Source organism: Lissotriton helveticus, chromosome 7 (assembly GCF_964261635.1).
Source record: "Lissotriton helveticus chromosome 7, aLisHel1.1, whole genome shotgun sequence".
NCBI lineage: Eukaryota > Metazoa > Chordata > Amphibia > Caudata > Salamandridae > Lissotriton > Lissotriton helveticus.
Genome location: NC_136068.1, coordinates 1437214700 through 1437233755, shown reverse-complemented (window position 1 = coordinate 1437233755; position 19056 = coordinate 1437214700). Strand labels below are relative to the sequence as shown.

Below are 19056 nucleotides of genomic sequence, written 5' to 3'. Positions count from 1 at the left end.
TTCTTAGGAATGCTTTGATTTACATGAGGTTTCCTGTTCTCTATTTTAGAATCGTTCCTGAAGATTTTATTTGATTCAAAATGAAATGGGCTATGATTTGTCTGTACTTTATGCGAGTATCTTAAAATCCACAGCAGTGCTCAGTTTATCCCCGAGGAGTGCTGCCTGTCTTTTGTGTCACTGCCACCACTTTCCTCGATCAGTTCTCCAAATTGTTTTTGCAGATGTGCCTTGTCGTGTCAGACTGTCCAGGTGGTTATTCTCTGTCAACCTGTCTTCCCTGGTGGAGAGTTGTCAGTACTCTGGGGTGTTCTCTGATGTGCTGTCTTCCCTGATGGCGATTCTTTGCTTCTTCTGGTTGCTTGCCTCTCCTCCCTGCTGGCATCCTGGTCCTAGACACTAGTGAGCTTGTTGTGGCAGCTCCTTGCTGGCTCTGGCTTCTGATCCTACTCATCTCCTTCCTGTGTTTTAGATATTTCCTGCAATATCCAGACTTAATTGTGGGCTATCTCTTGCCATCTTGCTTTCTTAGGGTGAGTGCTCGGTGTATTGGTTTCCGTGCACCTTTTCCTTGGTTTTGTTGCGAGAGTTCGATTTTTCTTGTACTTGCTTGCACCTTATTTTACGGGTCCAGCTGTTGCATGTCTACTGTTCCTTGTTTGTCACGGTAGCTTAGCAGATGGAGTTTCCCTACCTGTAGTGCGTCCAAAAATGTGCTTGACACTGATATGTGGCTTCACCATGAAGGTACCAAAAATTCAACAACCGTTCAGGAAAGTTTGTTGGTGTTAGTGTTTTGTTCCTTATAAATCTACAAACACTACAGGCACTTCATATTCTTGCAATAAAAAACTTCCACTGCTTGGATGCCTTGCATTACAAAATCATTGTTGAGAGCTAAGCAACTGAAGGGCTTATTACACACTTCGGCATGACCCTTATGATTCTGCACCTGTAAAGCAAACCTTACTTCACTCCACTCAAAGTTCTGACAAACTGACAAACTGTCACAAACATGTGTGTAGTAATCTGTTTAGTTATTCCAACTTCTATTGATGGTTAACTCAGTTTTATTATATCCTTCTATAATTGTTAGTGTGTTATTGCAATGTCTTAGCTCCTTTTAGAATGTTCTCTTGCTGCTTAGTTACATTAGAATGTATATGGTTTACTCTTGAGTTGGTGTCTGTTGGAGCTGGCTGCTACCAAGCTAGCTCATCTTCCATGTAACCTTACAATATAACTACTCAAGACAACTCCTGCTTCCTGGTTAATTACTACATTTGATTGGCGACGATCCTGGTTACATGGACCACCCAGCGTGCACGATATCTCTTCTATGAGACTACCTACAATCAAGACTCCTCAAGCCTCAATCTTATTTCTTCTAGAGGAGTTTCAAGACTCCTCTAGTCTCAAGCCTCAAGTTTCAAGTCTGTTTTCTTCTAAGTGACGCATGCATCTCTACTACAGTCTACAACAGCGTTTTTGGAAGATTCAAGTCAAGTCAAGTCAGCAGACACGGTAGAGTGTTTTTAAATCATTTCATACCCATCGGACCTCACCCTTACGCAGTGTTGTTTCTTGACTTTTGACATTTTATTTTCTCTACTTCCTCCTGTCACTTTCAAGACTTCACTATCTTTGCATCAAGGTCAATGTACCATTCTAACGCTGCCGTGCTACTGCACCCACTCAGCACATTTGTTTGAAATCTTACCTCGCTCTCTCTAAGATTCCTTTACCTGACATCTTCCATGCTTCTCTGCACTTACCACCACGCAAGAGAATCCTGTTTGCTTGCAGCCATCTATGCGCGAGGACTCTCTGCATCCCAATGCCATGTCACGTCAACGTGGAATACGTCTCTTGTGATGTCATTGAGTCCAGGGTATTACCGTCAGCACGTCCTCATTTCGTATGCGATACGGCTCAGAGTGATCTTAAGCGTGTCCTGTTTCTTAGCAACCAAGCTTAAAGCCTGGTGTTTTAAAAGCTGACACGCACAGCTTGTATTCATTCATTACACTCAATGTCTCATGTTGTGCTCGGCCTACAAATGTTTACGCAGATGCACACAGATTATCTTCATTAAATCTAAACAAGGCCTGCTATTGTTAACGGTGATGCGCACAGCTTGTCTCATGTTGCGCTCAGCCTGAAGATTTTAACGCTGATGCGCACAGCTTATCTTCATTAAATTTAAACACCTTTCACCTGATTTAGCTCTCAAGCAGCTTTATTACAACTGACGCACACAGTTTGTGTTCCTCCTATTTTGTGTGTTTCATGCGGTGATGCACACACCGTTTCTCCTTTTCTCAGTGTGCACTTCACGGTGACACACACACACACACCTTTGCTTATCTCCATCATATTATTTTGTGTGTTTCACGTGTTGATGCACACACCATTTCGCCATTTTATTTCAGTGTGCACTTCGTGGTGACACACACACCTTTACTTGTACAACTTATCCTGATTTATTATTGTCATTTATTTGAATGTTTATACCTATTGTACACTTTCTAGCTATGTGTTTCATACTGTAACACACACACACCCAACTGTATTAAACATATATATATTTTTTTTTGTACACTAATAATGTGTACCTTAACGTCGACCAATCCTCCTCCTGCTTTTCTGGACACTCCTGGAGAACAAGCTATCAGATGGGAAGTTTGGCACAGCACTTTCTAAACTTATTTGGGTGCCATAGGTGTAGCTAGATTCAGTGCGGATAGAAAGAAATGTTTACTCTTACATTCTCTGGGTTTTGAAGGAAGATCTGTGTTTAATCACTTACCTGATTTACCTCAAGAAGAAGGCGCACCAATTGATGAATATAGGGAAACTGTACAGAAACTCAAACTTCGCTTTGACACGCAACCAAGCCTCATGGTCCTCAGGCATACATTTTTTAAGAGGAAGCAATCTGAGAACAAAGACATTGATTCTTATATTTCTGTTATGCGCAGATTGGCCTCAGAGTGTAGGTTTGAAAACTTCACAGACCAACTCATCAGAGACCAATTTGTATGTCATTGTAAAGACACAAAAATTAGACAGAAATTACTTCCTATGGGGATCTGTCTCTTGATGATACTATTAAATTAGCTAGGACTATTGACATTTCTATGGTATCCTTAAAAGAATTGGGGGATGAAGTTGTAGAACCAGTTAATGCTATTAACCTCAATTCTTCTGTTAAGTCTGTCAAGAAAGCTTTTAAAGGTAATGCCAACAATTTAAGCATGTCTACTAATTCCGGAACATTGGGTAATGGGGGATCTTTTGTATGTTTAAGATGTGTTAACCCACCTCATTCTGAAGGATCACGTTGTCCTGCATCTAATGTTACCTGCAATTATTGTACAAAACTTGGACATTTCGCTAAAGTTTGTTTACATTTAAAAGAGTTTTAAGAAACCTGATATGTTATTTTGACTCTGAGTCTTCTTCTGACTCTGAAGTTGTTTAATTTGTTACTGACTTTCTACCAGCGATATCATTGAAGGTAATCCCAAGGCTTGTGTTGACCCCATCGTCAATATGTCTGTGGGAAGCAAGTGCATTAAGCTTTTAGTTGACTCTGGTGCCAAAATAACTATGATTATGCAGAAACGTTTTGATGAAACTTTGACGGGTAGTCAATCTCTTCTTCCCCTGATCGTACGCCTGTGTCATACGAGGGTCGTAAAATTGACCTTTTGGGTTTCTTTGAAGATGAGATGTGCTTCAAAGGGAGGAAAATAAAAGGGAAGGTCTATGTTCCGGTTAAAGGATTAAACATTCTAGGGTGGTACCACCAAGCACTTTTTGGAATGATCCTTAAACCTGGTACCAAAGAGCAAGTCCTTGTTGTAGGGTGTTCCGATGATGTTCAAATACTCAAAGATACATTTCCTTCTGTTTTTAGCTCTGATTTAGATAAGAGTCAGGGTTTCAAACACAGAATCATAGTTAAAGAAGAGTCTTTACCTGTTAAACACAAACTCAGAGGGGTACCCTATAGTGTGAGAGATGACCTGGAAAATGAATTGTTGCAACTGTGTGAGAAAAGTGTTATAGAGCCAACTTTGGCTTTTGCCTTTGGCTGTCGCTAGGAAGAGGTGTGGTCTACTCAGGGTGTGTGTTGATTTAAGGTCTCTCAACAAAAAGATCTGGGTTGACTTATATCCTCGTCCGAAAATCAACAATCTTTTTGCATCTACCAAAGGGGCTACGTTTTTCACCAAGCTTGACCTTGCCAGTGCATATCACCAGGTTGAATTGCATCCGGATTCCCGTCCACTTACTGCATTTGTGTCCCTCATAGGCACGTTTCAGTATTGATGCATGCCTTCTGGCTTGGCATCGGCTACGTCGATATTTCAGAGGGTAATATGTAACATTCTTAAGGGAGTTGACGGAGTGTTAGTCTAGAATTTTTGCCAAAGATGCTTCTTCTCATTACCTAATTTTGAACAGAGTGTTAAGTCTATTTCAGGAATATGGTGTTGTCTAGAAACTAGAAAAATGCTAAATTTTTTGCTCCGAAGTAGAGTACTTAGGTCATGTTCTCATGATGGTGTTGAACCAAGACCGGGTCTCCTGGAGGCCATTACCAATGCTTCTACTCCCACTGACAAAACTGGAGTGAAATCTCCAATGGGTCTCTGTGAATATTATTCAAGATTTATCCCTCACTATGCCACAATGGTTCGCCCCATTAGTAATCTCCTCAAAAAGGGGACAACATTTGTTTGGAGTGATGATGGTGTGTCAGCATTTGGGATAGTTAAAGATCTCCTAAGGAAAAGTGCTGTTCTCAAACCGTTTGACCCCAGTTTACCATGCTGCTTAACTGTTGACGCTAGTCAAGTGGGACTAGGTGCCACCCTACATAAGTGGAGGATGGAGTTGGAAAAACTATTGGGTTTACATCTAGAGTACTAAGGTCTCCTGAGTTGCAATACTCAGTCATTGAGAAGGAACTATTTGCCTGCGCATGGACCATTGAAAAGTTTTGCCCGTATGTGTGGGGAAAACATTTTTTACTCCAAACAGATCATAAGCCTCTTGTCAATATCTTGGGTGGTAGTTTGAGTAAGTGTTACACTCCCAGAATCATGAGAATGATCACTAAGTTACTTCAATATAAAGTTGATGTCAGACACATATCTGGTGGCAAAAATGGGAGGGCAGATTTTCTTTCTCGTTTTCCTCTTACCGATGTTCATGATGATGAAGTTTCCTTTTCTGATCTTATTGAAGAAGATTGTGAGGATTGTCTCGTGGCAGGAGTGGACATTCCTGAGCTGAAGTTTTGTTCTGAAGATGAATGGAGATTAGCATTTTTCAATGACTGTATACTTCAAGAAGTTTGTAATTTGTTTAGAAACAGGTGGTCAAGAGTGAAAGTTTTTTCTCCTTCCCTGGAACCATTTTCTAAAATTGAGGACGACATTTATTTGGAAGATGGGATTTTGCTGCGGAATAACAAACGTATTCCTCCACATGCTTTCAGGAAAGGGATTATTGTTAGTGCTCATGATGGACATTTAGGGTCCTCCTTTACCAAGCGTCGCATTCGTGACACGTTTTGGTGGCCAGGAATAAATTCAGAGATTGATAAATTTGTAATGGATTGTTGTATTTGCAGGTCATCTGACAAATCTCTTAAGGTACCTCCTCTTATACCTGTTGAGTGTCCTGACCATCCTTGGGTGAAACTGGGTATGGATGTCATGGGACCTTATAATACGCCTAGTGGTAGTTCAAGATTTATTTTGGTTCTAGTTGATTATGCCTCTACGTGGCCTGAGTATAAGCTTGTCAAGGAGGAGGGCAGTAAAAGTGTTATGGATTTTTTAAGCGAGGATTGGTCTAGGGAAGGATTTCCAGAAATACTTGTTTCAGACAATGGGAAACAATTTGTCAGTAGAGATTTTGAATCTTTTTTATCTGTTTCAGTTGTGAGACATGTTAAAAGTTCTCTTTATCATCCTCAAAGGAATGGACTTGTTGAAAGGATGAATCGAGTGGTGGGTGACTGCGTAAAATGGGCTAAAACCAGCAACCATGATATTGTTAAATCTCTTAACAGCAGGATATGGTTTATAGAACCACCCACACTCATTCACCAAAGTGTCTCCTTTTAAATTGATGAAGGCAAGAAAGCCTAATACATCTTTACATCCAGGGTGGATGTTCAAGTGGGTTAATGCTGAGACAGATGTTCTTCTTATGTTGTTCAAATGGCCCCTAACATTGCGATTACATAAGATAGCATGGTCCGCTGTTTCATGGAACACAGCGAAGTCATAACAGCACAACCAGGAAAGTTTCCCCTTTATCGATGGATAACAGAGTGTTAGACCACATGCCTAGTTGGGAAGTTTCCGTCTCTTCCCCAGGCCTTAAGTTGGATGGAAAGCAGGAACGAATAGTATTGGGATCTACAAAAGCTGTTCAGCCAGGGTTATTTAACTTTGTTACCACTGTGATAGCACTCAAATATACTTGCAGCAAATCCCACAGCAGTCATTTCCAGATTCTTCATACCACTATGCTCTACTAACAGCACCCTTTGAGACACACACAGATGTTTGCGCACATGGCACTGAGGTAGGACATCTGGTGATAATTATTTGTCTCCCCGCAAGGACTGTATCGTATATAGAGGTGGGTGCTAAACTCCGCTCCTGTGGCGGAGTTATTTCTTGTGTGCGGCTCTCTGATGTTAAGTTGGCGAGTGCAAAAATCGAGCACTAGAATGCCTCCTGGCGGGATTTCTCAACACGAGCGGTCACAGTAGGTCGCTATTGCTCACGTTGAGAAAACTGCCGCTCCCGTTAAGAAAGCTGCCGCTCGAGTAGAAAATATATTCGAGCGGTAGAAAGAAGCAGCACCCTCTGGTACGCCTCGTGGTGCCATTCACACTAACTTCACAGCATGGGACAAGTCCCGGTGCTAAAAATCAGGACGAGCACCGCAAAGTACTGCACTCCGCCGCTCATGGAAATCCATTGAATCTCACAGAGGTTTTAGGTAATTCCGCGGAGTGAAACTCCACAGGTGTTGCCTACCCCTAAATTCGTATAATGGTTGTCTTGTCAGCTGTTATGTGACCTCATTGTTCTCCCACTTGGAACTGCTGCTGCAGCTTCAGAAGAGGCTGGGCAGAGTGCAGAAAGTGAATGTCCGGTAGCAGCACCTATTGGGAATGTAAAGCAAATAATTCAAAAGGTAGAGTTTAAGGCTGGCAAATTATGAAATGCGGTTTTAATGCATGAATCACAGTTGAAGAAAGCCTGATTTAGTTAGTAAGGTAGAAGGTATTTAAACTGTAAGACACCATATTTAGAAGCCTGACTGGTGAGAGAAAACGTGATTGGCGGAGAGGAGGAGTGCTTAAATGGCATTAATATTAAAGGACAGTATTTTCATCCTGAATATTGTTAGACAAAATATCCGCATTTCATATCCCCTTTCTATGTCTAGAGGTGATGCTTCTCTACTTCCTGCGCTGCTTGTGACTGTCAAAGACAGTAGACCATGCCATTTCTGGCACGACTTTACCTGATTCAGAAGCCTATCTGTGGAGCGGGGTTTAACTTGGATTTCCACATTAATTAATGTGATAGAGGAAAATACAATGTGTGTCTTCTTTGGATTTTGACCCTCACTGTTGGGAATTGCAAGTGCAGACACTTTGCCAGATTGTTGGAATTTTTTTATTTGCACATTTAGGATTACAGTGGGTTTGTGGGGGAAGCATAGAAAGCCATAGTTGCAAAAGTATGGTATTGAGGTATTGAGGTATTGTGTGCCATTCACATTCCTTTTGATGGGCACTCCAAACCTTGCACTCCAGCCTTCGAAACGTTTCTAAATTTACTCCAGTCAATGGCAAGGGTACGTTTTGGTCTGTGTTGTACTGGTAGACATAGATTACACATCTTTAACCCCTTCCATGCTGATGACGGCCCCCGGCCGTCATGCATCACGGTGGGCGTATGCTGATGACGGCTGGGGGCCGTCATGATCCCGCCCACTCTTAAAAATGAACGCACAGGCGCAGAATCGCGGCCGCGCCAAGGGGTTAAAGGAAATGACTGTTCCACTCGCAAAAAAAATGGGTTAAGATTGCTTTGTAGCTCATTTCTAAATATCTGTTTTCAACAATAAACTGAAATAATGTGATTGCAATTATTCCGCATTTTGCTGGATTTTACATTGCTGTTTAAAATGCTTTTTATTAGTGCTACTTACATTTCTTAATACTGACGTAACTATTAATGGATATGTTATGAGATAGTTGGCTTGCTTGCAAGAGCTTGCATTATGGATGGCGAATAACTGCCTGAAATTGAACGGCAGTAAGACCGAGGTGCTTTTGGTGGGAAGAGCCCCGTCGGTGTGGTCATCGGCATGGTGGCCCCAGTCTCTGGGGTCCACCCCGATGCCCTGCGAGCGGGCAAAGAACTTAGGGTTCTGACTGGATACGAAGCTATCTTTCGAGTATCACACCAGGCAGGTAGCAGGAGCTTTTTTTGGAGTCCTGAGGTGCCTCCGGAAAACCCTGGACGTGCTGCCCACTGCAGCCAGAAAGACCATGGTGCATGCCCTGGTAACCTCGCGCCTTGACTATAGCAACGTTCTGTATCTGGGGGTCACGGGCAAATGTATGCAAAGGCTGCAAGTTATACAGAACGCGGCTGCTCGGCTAGTTCTTATGCTCCCTAGGAGGGCCTCCTCAAAGATGGCGTTAGCTTCCTTGCACTGGCTGCCGATAAGGGAGAGAGTCCTGTTTAAGGCACTGTGCGTCTGCCATTGTATCACTCAAGGGACTTGTCCATCTTATTTGTCTGATTTATTGATGCTCTTCGCTCCAATACGCCAACTGAGATCGGTGGGGACGGGCTAGGTGTGCGTCCCTGCCATTAAGAGAGCTAGGATGGGAGGCCGCTCTTTCCGCTTTTTGGCAGCTCAGCATTGGAACAAGCTCCCTGTGAGCCTACGGTTGGAGGACTCGGAAGCTATCTTCCGGAAAAAGCTGAAAACGTATCTTTTCCCTACAGGATAGGTGTGTTTGTTGAAGCTGGAGACGGGCGGCGGAGTCTGAGCCAGTCCGTGTTTTGTGTTTTGCGAGGAGCAAGAGGAAGCCGAGGCGGCTGTAGCTGCGGGTGGCGTGCGGGTGGCGTGCGGCGTGTGGACTGCTGCCTGCACAAGTACAAGCCAACATCGTTATCGAGCCGCCATGCCCACCGTGCCCACCGTGCCTACCACCTTCTGCCTACCGCCTTCCTCGAACCGTCCCGTGGAGGTTCCCGGCCGCACAGCAGCGTTAACACAGCGTTAACACAGCAGCTTGGCGTGAGGAGTTGAGAGCTGAGTGCACCGCGGCTCCAGGTTCCTGGCACAGTAAAGCGGCGGTAAGCTTCCGGTAATTGCATACGGAGCGGGAGACTAACTGGGGACTCACTCGGGAAGGCAGTTACAAGTCAGCCGTGAGTGGTCAGCAGAGGATTCCGCAGGGCTCGGCACGGCACATCTGGGGGCAGTGCAGGAGAGCGGGTGAGCTGGGAGCTGCGGGTGTGTGGGTGCTCCGCTGCAGGAGCACTTCCACCGCGCTCTCCTCTTTTTTACCCTACTCTTGTGTGCCGGACCGGAGCTGAGCTGGGAGCCGGGGGGGCGCTGCCAACAGTGTGTCGCCGGAGTGCATCTACCACCCCCACCTTTTCTCTGTGCCCAGAGATAAGTCGTCAGGCCGGGCAGGGAGAGGTCCAGCGAGCAGCAAGCGACGAGGGCCAGGGCCAGGACCACAACGGGGGCCGGGCTGGGCTGGTGTCACACTGTGTTGCCGAGCAGCGGCCAAGGCGTGCAGCAGCCAAAGTGGACCAGGTGCAGCAGGTGCCATAAGCTGCGCGCAGAGTGCCGAGCACCGGCACCCATCGAAAAGGACAACATAAGCGCGAGAGAGCGGAAAGGCCCATAAACGACCGTCAGCAAGCAGCTGGTCTTATATTCACCAACCATCGAGACAAGAGTAAACAAATAAACAAAACAAACAAAAAGGGCCTTTTCAAACTATCAGTTTCCGACGTCAGGGGAAATGAGATCGGGGAAGATGCACCAACCCACGGAAAGTAAAAAACCCCCCAAAAAACCAAGGAAGTTCATTCCGGAAGTTAAATCACCAACGGAAACAGGGACCGAATCAAACCACAGGGAGAGGCTGGTATCAGCACCAACCCCCGATCAAACATCAGACTCCAGACGGAAAACCGGTCTCTTAAAATTCTTCTATTTAAAGGACCCAATGGCAGCAATCTACGCACCAACAGCTGAGGCTGGCAAGTTGCCAAGCCCCATCGCGCCATTGAATGTACCCTCCCCACTGGCAAACGGCGTGCAGAACACAACGAGTATCGAACCAGAAGGTCTACCCCTTCCATATTGCTCAGATTCCCCTTTCCAAGGCAAACTAGAGTTAGTAACTGCCCAGGTGCACAGTGCCAACACTCCCGTAGCTACAAACGAAACCAAGGGAGGTAGCGCTATAAAGGATACCGCAGATAATCGCCTTGTAAAGGACATCCGGCCAAGTCAGAGCACAAGTGCGACAATCATGGAGCTCGTCGAAGCCAGCGTCCATACTAAGGAACCCAAGAGCTCCAAGGAGGGTAATTTAGGTCATAAAAACTTATCTACTTCATCAGGACAAGAAGGGGACCCATGGTTAAAGCCACTTTTCCTATCAAACGATTCTCAACTCGAGGAACTCTCTGAAAGAATCATGAAGTACATCGACTCACAAGGGAGAGGACCACGAACAGAATATCGTTTTGCTGATCAACATCCGAGTCCGGGTATGCTGGTCTCTACCCCTCGCTGCCCAGAACTAAAAAGAGACCAACAAAAAGTATCCACAAACGATAGTATCATTATGCAGATGAATCAGTCTCTTTTCAACCATCCCGTACCAATTACTATTTCATCGGGGAGCACGCTGGACTCAGAGCCCAAGGACCCAAGCATAATCCAAAAAGTTGAACCCTCCACGTCATGGACTCAATCCCTGTTAAGCACTTTAGAGCAAGCAATAAGGGTATTGAACTACCAATCCAATAAAATGGAAGTCCAGATTGACCTCATCACGTTAGTGGCTGGGCACATCTCGGGCATAAATGCTAAACTGGACTCCTTAACATCCCTATTAACAACCCAGGGGAAACTGGAGGCCAACACCAGCTCGAGGAAACAACAGTGCAATTGTGGTTGCGGAAGCATAATCGAAAAGCTAGCAAGCCTCCCGACCATCTTGATGGACATTTTAGGGGAGGTAAAACAATCGCGCAGTCACAGTCAGGTGATAGAAGCTAAACCAACCCCGGAGAAACCTCACGTAGTAAAGAGGAAGCATATCAACGGTCCCATAAGAAGCAAACGAGCAATGGATCAAGACCAAACATCAAATGAAACCGGTCAAGGAAATTTAGTCTCGGAATCTGACGAAGCACAATTTATTCAACAGTCCTTTACTGAAGATAAACCAACAAAGAGGCAAAAGAAAAGGGCAAGGAAGGCAAGGCTCAAGTATAAAAAACAACTAAGCGCAGATCTGGATAACATTTTTCCAATTTTCAAAACCAGCATCCCGCAGGAAAACAAACTTAAATTATTGAACGAGGCTCGAGCAGGTGAGGCGTTTCTTGCAGAGCCATCTGAGAAGGCAAACTCATCGAGTACTTCAAGGGTCGAGGGCCCTAGAACAGGAGCCAACTCGTGTCCATCCCCATTGATAGGTGTAAACAGTCAAATGGATACAAGATCGGTCCAGCGACCAAAAGCGCAAGAGCCGGGTCGAGAAAAAATGAGGTTCACGCAAGCGGTAGAAAATGGAGGAGGTGAGCAAAACGAATTGAAATCAGCCCTGGAAAAATACAGTACGGGCACAAAAGGAATTCTCAGAGAGGGTTCAAACCACGGTACAAAAATTATTACTGAGAAACAATTACCCTCAACGTTTGAAAAAAGCATAAATGAAATTCACGGTCAAGCAGAAGCACCAAAAACAAAACCTGTGCTAACCCCCGTGCGAATCACAGTTTTCGATAAGGACCGTAAATGTTCGCTAATGCCAGGGGTTCCAAGTATGGCACCAACTAAGTTAACCAACACAGCTTCATCACAGAAAAAAAAATATAATATTGCGGGAGTACAGAAAGATGAAGCACTACAAGAGCCTCACCCCCCTTGCGGAAGTATTCAACTCCACAACTCGTCATCATGCAAAGCAGGCTTAATACAGAAGGCGCTAAGACAACACCCGGAGACATTTGACTTAAAATTAACTTTTATTCCCGAATACTCAACCAGGGGGACACAAGACATTCTAAACCGAGGTAATTTGTTAAGATTATTTAAGGAAATACCAGCTTTGCAAGAAATTACTTCTCAAGATCTTTACTCCATTGAATTTCAACAAAACGTAAACAACGCGGCCATTGAGGAAACAGTTACAAATTGGGCCTCAAAGGACCTCGTAGAAAAGATATACTCTGCAAGACCTCAGTTCGAATCATGGGGTATCTCCATTATGCGACACAAGTGCCCAAGATACCCCTATCCTTTACAAATCAAGACAGGTGACCTGAACAAGAGTCAAGAGATAAGAGGTCAACATACCACCTGTCTACGTGGCGCCAGATCTGCCTCGCTAGTGTCATCAAGTGCAAGTCTCAAACCACAAACAACCGGTCTCCACCACGCAGATAGAATGGATTGGTCCTGGATTCCCAATGTCTTGAGTAATAAAGCTACCTAACCCAGACCCAAACCTTTCTGGGAACATGTGGAACAAGAAGTTCTCTGAGAGTACAACAAAGAAATCAAATGTTTCACTTTGCTCGTGGAACGTGCATGGCTTTCGAGAAATGGCTCACGATCACGAAACGCTAACCTTTTTTTTACGACAAGATATAATCTTGATCCAGGAGTCATGGAAATTACAACCGACTTCAATCCCAGGTTTTACAGAACATCATATATCTGCAGAACGCAATTCAACGCATGGGCATCCCCGCGGTGGATTATCAATATATGTAACCCATAAATATAATTGGGCATCAGAAGAGTTGGACGTGGGACTGAACTGGGCCCAAGTGATTAAAATTACTGAAGCCCCGCCTTCGGGGTTTGATCCATGGAAAATTTTAATATTTAACGTCTATATCCATCCTGACAGAAAGACACAAAAAGAAAAACACGAGACCTTGCTGTCATTGATCAAGGCAATGCAAAGAACCCACTCACAATGCCCACTGGTTATTTCCGGGGACTTCAATAATGCCCTCATTGTCCAAAACAAAAAGAAGGCGAAGTCGATTGCAAACATTGGCGGAAAAAAGCTAGTATCAAGCCTAAAAGAATACGGATTGTCAATCCTGAACGGCAACACAAAGGGGGACAGGCCGGCAGCCGTCACCTACCTGAGTGGTAAGGTCCATTCAACAATCGACTATTCCATAGTAAGTGACGAGTTAATTCCCAGCATCGAATCATTTTGCATCGAACACCGAGTAGAAAGTGATAATTTCCCCCAAATAATAAGTTTGAATATCGCATTAAGTAAGGCTCCAATTATGACCTCCCTTCTCCACCATGCATCAAAGTTCAACTTAAGAAAATTGAAATGGCGTGGTGACGGGTTGGGTAAAATCACGAACACAGCCAAAGCCCAAATGGCCAACCTTGGGACCCCAAAAGAGGAGGAGCTAGTCTCTAACTGGGAGCATATGATTCAGGTCCTCCAGCAAAAGTTCCCAGCAAGGTCAGGGAACCAGGGTTTTCACAAAATCAAAAAAGAGCCTTGGTTCAACATGGACCTAAGAACAAAAAAAAGAAAAGTCGCTAAGGAAGTCCGAGCACTCGCAAGGCAAAAAGTGTTGGGGGTAGTGACAAATAAATTTAATTTGAATAGAGCCAGGAGCACCTACAGGAAGGCACTGAGGGCCGCAAAGTACTCGCATAAAGAAACTATTTGGAACAAACTGCTAACCGCGGGCAAACAATCAAACAGCCGGGACTTCTGGGGTATCATAAATGATTTAAATCAAGGGTCAAAACTCCAACAGGAAGCAGGGGTTGGAGCAGAAACTTGGACCAGACATGTGCAAACTCTATACTGTAACACAGATTCTGGCCCCGTTAATGGTTCTGGGGCATCACAGGAAAATGCGGAGGAATCAAAAGGAGTCGAGTACATAGAAAAAAGAGCTTCTGAGGCGGAAAAAGTAAAGAAGGGGCCAACAGAGCTTGACGACTTAACCACCAAAGATGAACTAAGGTCGATAATATCAAGATTAAAGTCAGAAGGAGTCGCAGGTCCAAATGGGCTGCCAAACGCGATCTTTAAGCATGACCCGGACCTGTGGTCAGAGATTCTAACGCCTCTGTTCAACCAAATATATAAACAAGCAGAGTCACCCGCATCCTGGAAAGGCAGTATAATCCATCCCATATTTAAGCATGGTGACCATCGTAACCCCAGAAATTTCAGACTGATATCGTTAATAGATGTAGAGGCTAAGCTCTATGCTTCCTGCATTCTACGAGAACTACAAGCTTGGATAGAAGAAACAAAGATAATGCCCAAATTTCAAACAGATTTTAGGCAAGGAATGGGAACAATAACAAATTTAACTTGCCTGTCTATCCTAATGGATCAATCGGTTGCAAAGGGATGCCGCTTGTATGCCTGTTTTATAGACATCAAGTCGGCTTTTGATCGGGTGAATAGAGAGCGCTTGTGGATGAAATTAAAAAGCTGGGGGTTGCCACATCAACTCTTAATAGCCATCAAAGCCCTACACCAACATACTTGGGCAAGAGTAAAACTGGGAAACGGGGGTAACACAACCAGGAGCATCCCGACACATCAAGGCCTAAAACAGGGCGGTGTACTAGCCCCCACCCTCTTCAACCTTCTTCTGTCCGACCTCTCAAGCGTACTGGAATCGGCAGACAGCCATCCACCATCTTTAGCTCACAACCCAATATACTACCTACAATATGCTGACGACATCGCATTACTGAGCAAAACACCAATTGGCTTGCAAAGAGCTATAAATAAATTAACATCGTACTTGGAACGGGAAGGCCTAGAATTAAATAAAGAAAAATCTAAAGTGGTCCGTCTAGTAGATGCGCACAAGCTACTGTACAAATGGATGACTCAAGGGGCAACGCTGAAAGAAGAAAGGATTTACAAGTATCTGGGAATAATAATATCAAAAGGTGTTATCCACAAGGACCATAAAACAGCCCTACAAGCAAAAGCACAATCTTTAATCTTTGCGTATCGTTCTTTAAAAGTAAAAATGGATTGCCCTAACTATAACCATCTACTAAAAGTAATGGCAGCGCAGATCATGCCTACCCTATCTTATGGCCTAGCGACGTGGTGTGGCAAGGAGGCCGATCTTTTAAATGAATTACAGACGAGAATTTATAAAATGGTCTTCAATCTGCCAAAATCCACCTCAGCTTCACAAATCAGGCTTGAATTTGGACTGCAAAACCAGAAGTTCCGGAGCATGAGCGGCTTCGTGAAACTCTGTTATAAACTTCGATCTGCAGACCCAGACACACTGGACTGGCTGAGCTGGGAGGAAATCAAAAAACGGGCAAACACCGCACACCCGAACCCTTGGGGAAAGTACCTGAAACTATGCGTGGAAAAACTGGAGTTGGAATCAGTCTGGAAATTAGGGACAGACAAAGCAAGCCTAAGCAAATTAGCCAATGCGGCAGCAAAAAGGAAATCCTTTCTGGAGGATAAAGAGACATTGGCAAAACGTCGGCATGGCTGGACCATCATGAACTCTTATATAAACTCAAAACCACTCGCTTACCTATCATCTCACTTCAGTGGCTATTTAAAAAAGGCTTTCATCGATTATCGGATGGGGATGCACGTTTCAAAAGACTTATTGCCGTCCTGGAAACCCTCCGACCAGAAGGAGCAATGTCGCCTCTGTGGGTATAAAACTGAAACCCTTGCCCACTTTCTTTGTGTTTGTCCTGCGCTGATAGGACAAAGACGACTGTTATTGAAACCTATTTTTAACGCGCTAAACATACGCTCTTGTAGACATGCCGTTACAAGCTGGCTTGGAGGCTCCTCCATAATCTTGGCATGCCGCGGAGTCAAATTTTTGGCAGAAGTAATAAATCGCCTTGGACAAATTGAAAGTGGGAATCACTAGGTTGGTGGGCTATCAGGAACTTTTTAACACAATGAACTTTCACGTTTTGACCCTAATTTTAACAGCCGCAGAGAGCTTATAACCCTAGTATTTTTAATCAATTTTGTATCGTTATTTTATTATGCGAATTTTGTCATAATTTTAACCAATTATGCAAATACATTTTTGACTTGACTTGATAGGTGTGCTGTGGCAGGCTGGGTAGGGGTTGTGGCAGCTTTTGCACTGTAGCGCGGGAACACACTGGCCGAGTGTAACCATGCGCTCTATAAATGCATCTATTATTATTATCATTATTATAGTTGACTATGAAATAAAAATTCAAGTATGAAAGCAAAAACACAGGCCAAATAAAAGCTAACTTGTACAGGCTTCTAACAAGCTGGGAAGGAGATTCCTGATTTTCTTGAAAGACAAGAAGGAGATTTGTATGCACTTTCTTGCCTTCACAGCTTTTTAAAGAACTGCAATGCCCATAATGCATTTTTTAACAGGAAATTACACCATAACATAATAGAAATGCATGGTATGTAAAAGTCTTTAACTTTCGTCTTTTCTGATAACCTATCTGACTAGTTTTGAACACGAAACATCGGATATAAAGTGATATATACAATGGCAGATCAAAAGCCAAATGAACAGTTTTCTCTTGTGATGGCATATGAAGACTAGTTAATTTTATCAGTGAATAATAGCTATCTAAATGAAGTTTACCGATAAGTTTACCACTTTAAAAGTGAAACAGCTGGGGCTTTGTTCAATAGCACCCATGCAAACCTCTTTTTCTTTTTGTTCACATAAATATATATTCAGTTTTACCATTAAAATTTCAAATTTTAATTTGTTTTGCATATTCTGGCTTACTGAATACATTTGGCAATGATTGGCTATAATTTGTATGTGTTCTTAACTCGTACTTTGATTTTTTTTATTGAAAGTTGGTGTTGCTCACCATTTACATGTCAGTTTTTAGCAATTCTCTTAGCTTTAGGCCCCATCCTAAATGCTTCTTGCTTTCAGTAACTACTGCTGCTCCTGTGCAGCTTAGACACACCTGCTGTGTTCTAATTCACCGCCAAGTGTCTGACTTGCTTATGAAATACAAATGAGTGTCTACTGTTTAAACTATAAGCACAGGAATATGCTGAACGTGCTTCATTATACTCTGTGCTCTACCATTATCGGTTGTATGTCAGTACAACGCATGCTTTTACCCCGCATGCCATTACAACGTGGGGATTACGACGCAAGTCGTTACAACGACTTGCGTTAGGGGCGCTGTAGTTTAATTTTCTATTCCAACTCCAGTGCCCGTGGATAGTAGGGAAGGTGTTGGATAGAAAATTAAACTATTCCCTATCCAACAGCGCCCTCCAGCGAAAGTCGTTGTAACGACTTTCGTTGTAATCCCCAAGTTGTAATGGTAGTGCGGGGTAATAGTTGCGTCGTAAAGGATGTTCCCCACCATTATCATTACCATTACATGATTTTCCATTTATTTATATTTTATAACTGATAGATGTGTTTATGAATCATAAAAGAAAGTAAAACAAGGTATCACAGAGTAATTAATTATTATCTCTTTAGGCGCCTGTTATGTTCAGTGATGTTGCTGTCTATTTCTCCGAGGAGGAGTGGAGCCTCTTGGGGGAGTGGGAGAAGCAGCTCTACACAAATGTGATGAGAGAGATCCACAGCGCTCTTATCTCTTTAGGTAGGAGGCCTCTGCAGACTCTATGCTATTTGTGTTTTGCTCTGTAATTTTAAAGAGGCACAAATGATAATGTAAAAAGTTGCCGCGAGGAATTGTGCAATAGCTTTTTATTTTCTAACCTACAATCTAGTTTTGTTTTTTAATTTAACTAGTTTGAGTAACCTTTTCCTCGTGACATTTTTGTGGTTAACTGTTGAGATGATGTCGCTATGATGTATTAGAACTAAACACAAATATAAGTGAAACAATTCCCTCTATGCTAATGTCCCACTTTTCACAGATTTCTAGATAATAACTAATAAAAGCGGTTCATTAAGGTTTAAAAACCTGAAGTAAGATGTAATTCTACCTACAATAGTGTACTTTAGGCACATTAAAACCTGTTTAATCCTCATTTACAATATTGTAAATAAGGATAGTGAGTTTTTATTCTGGGAAGGTAATTGATCTTCACCAGCTATAGGGATGGGGCATCATGTTGTTCCTACATTTAGGAATGAAAATCAATTTGAGGCAATATTGTCCCTAAAAAGGATTAGGTTGTCTTCCCTGTTTGCCCGGTTTTATTTCTGAACTAGGCTTATTATTGTGTTCTCTTGGTCCAAAGCCCAGCACAGAAGGCAACAATTAATCACGCATTCTTACAAAAGGTGTATTAGTTCAACAGGTGCCAGTCCACTTGATTGTTGAGCCCAACAATGAGGAGATGCTTTATGAAAAACCTTGAAAAGGGTGGGCACTTTATTTGTAGGATGGTATGCTTTCGGCATATTTTTATGGTTATGGGAAGAGCACAACTGCATTACCGAGCACATGCATTTAGATATAGTGGTCCACAGCCACTGTATATTAAAAACCCAATAACCATTCATTAGCTGAAGTCTTTGATCGACTTTGAAATAAATAAATCTGAATGCTTATTAAAAAAAAAACAATAGTTATACAAATACTCTGCATTAGATAATATTAGCTATGGAGTTTAATGTTAAATAGAAACTTAGCACCAACTGCATAGGGATAGGAAACAGTTTTGGCCTTGGGAATCCGGGGCTGCAGTTCGAGCTCAGGTCCAGATGGTGCTCG

At 43.2% G+C, this 19056-nt stretch overlaps 1 protein-coding gene across 3 annotated transcripts in view; it reads left to right on the top strand.

Annotated features, from left to right (window-relative positions):
- The window catches only part of LOC144767458 (zinc finger protein 786-like), a 357248-nt gene that overhangs the window by 86961 nt on the left and 251231 nt on the right, over nt 1-19056 (top strand). For all 3 annotated transcript variants that reach the window (XM_078650884.1, XM_078650882.1, XM_078650883.1), the window contains exon 2: nt 17847-17973. In XM_078650884.1, the coding sequence (XP_078507010.1) occupies nt 17847-17973 (127 nt within the window). The remainder of the gene's footprint in view (nt 1-17846; nt 17974-19056) is intronic.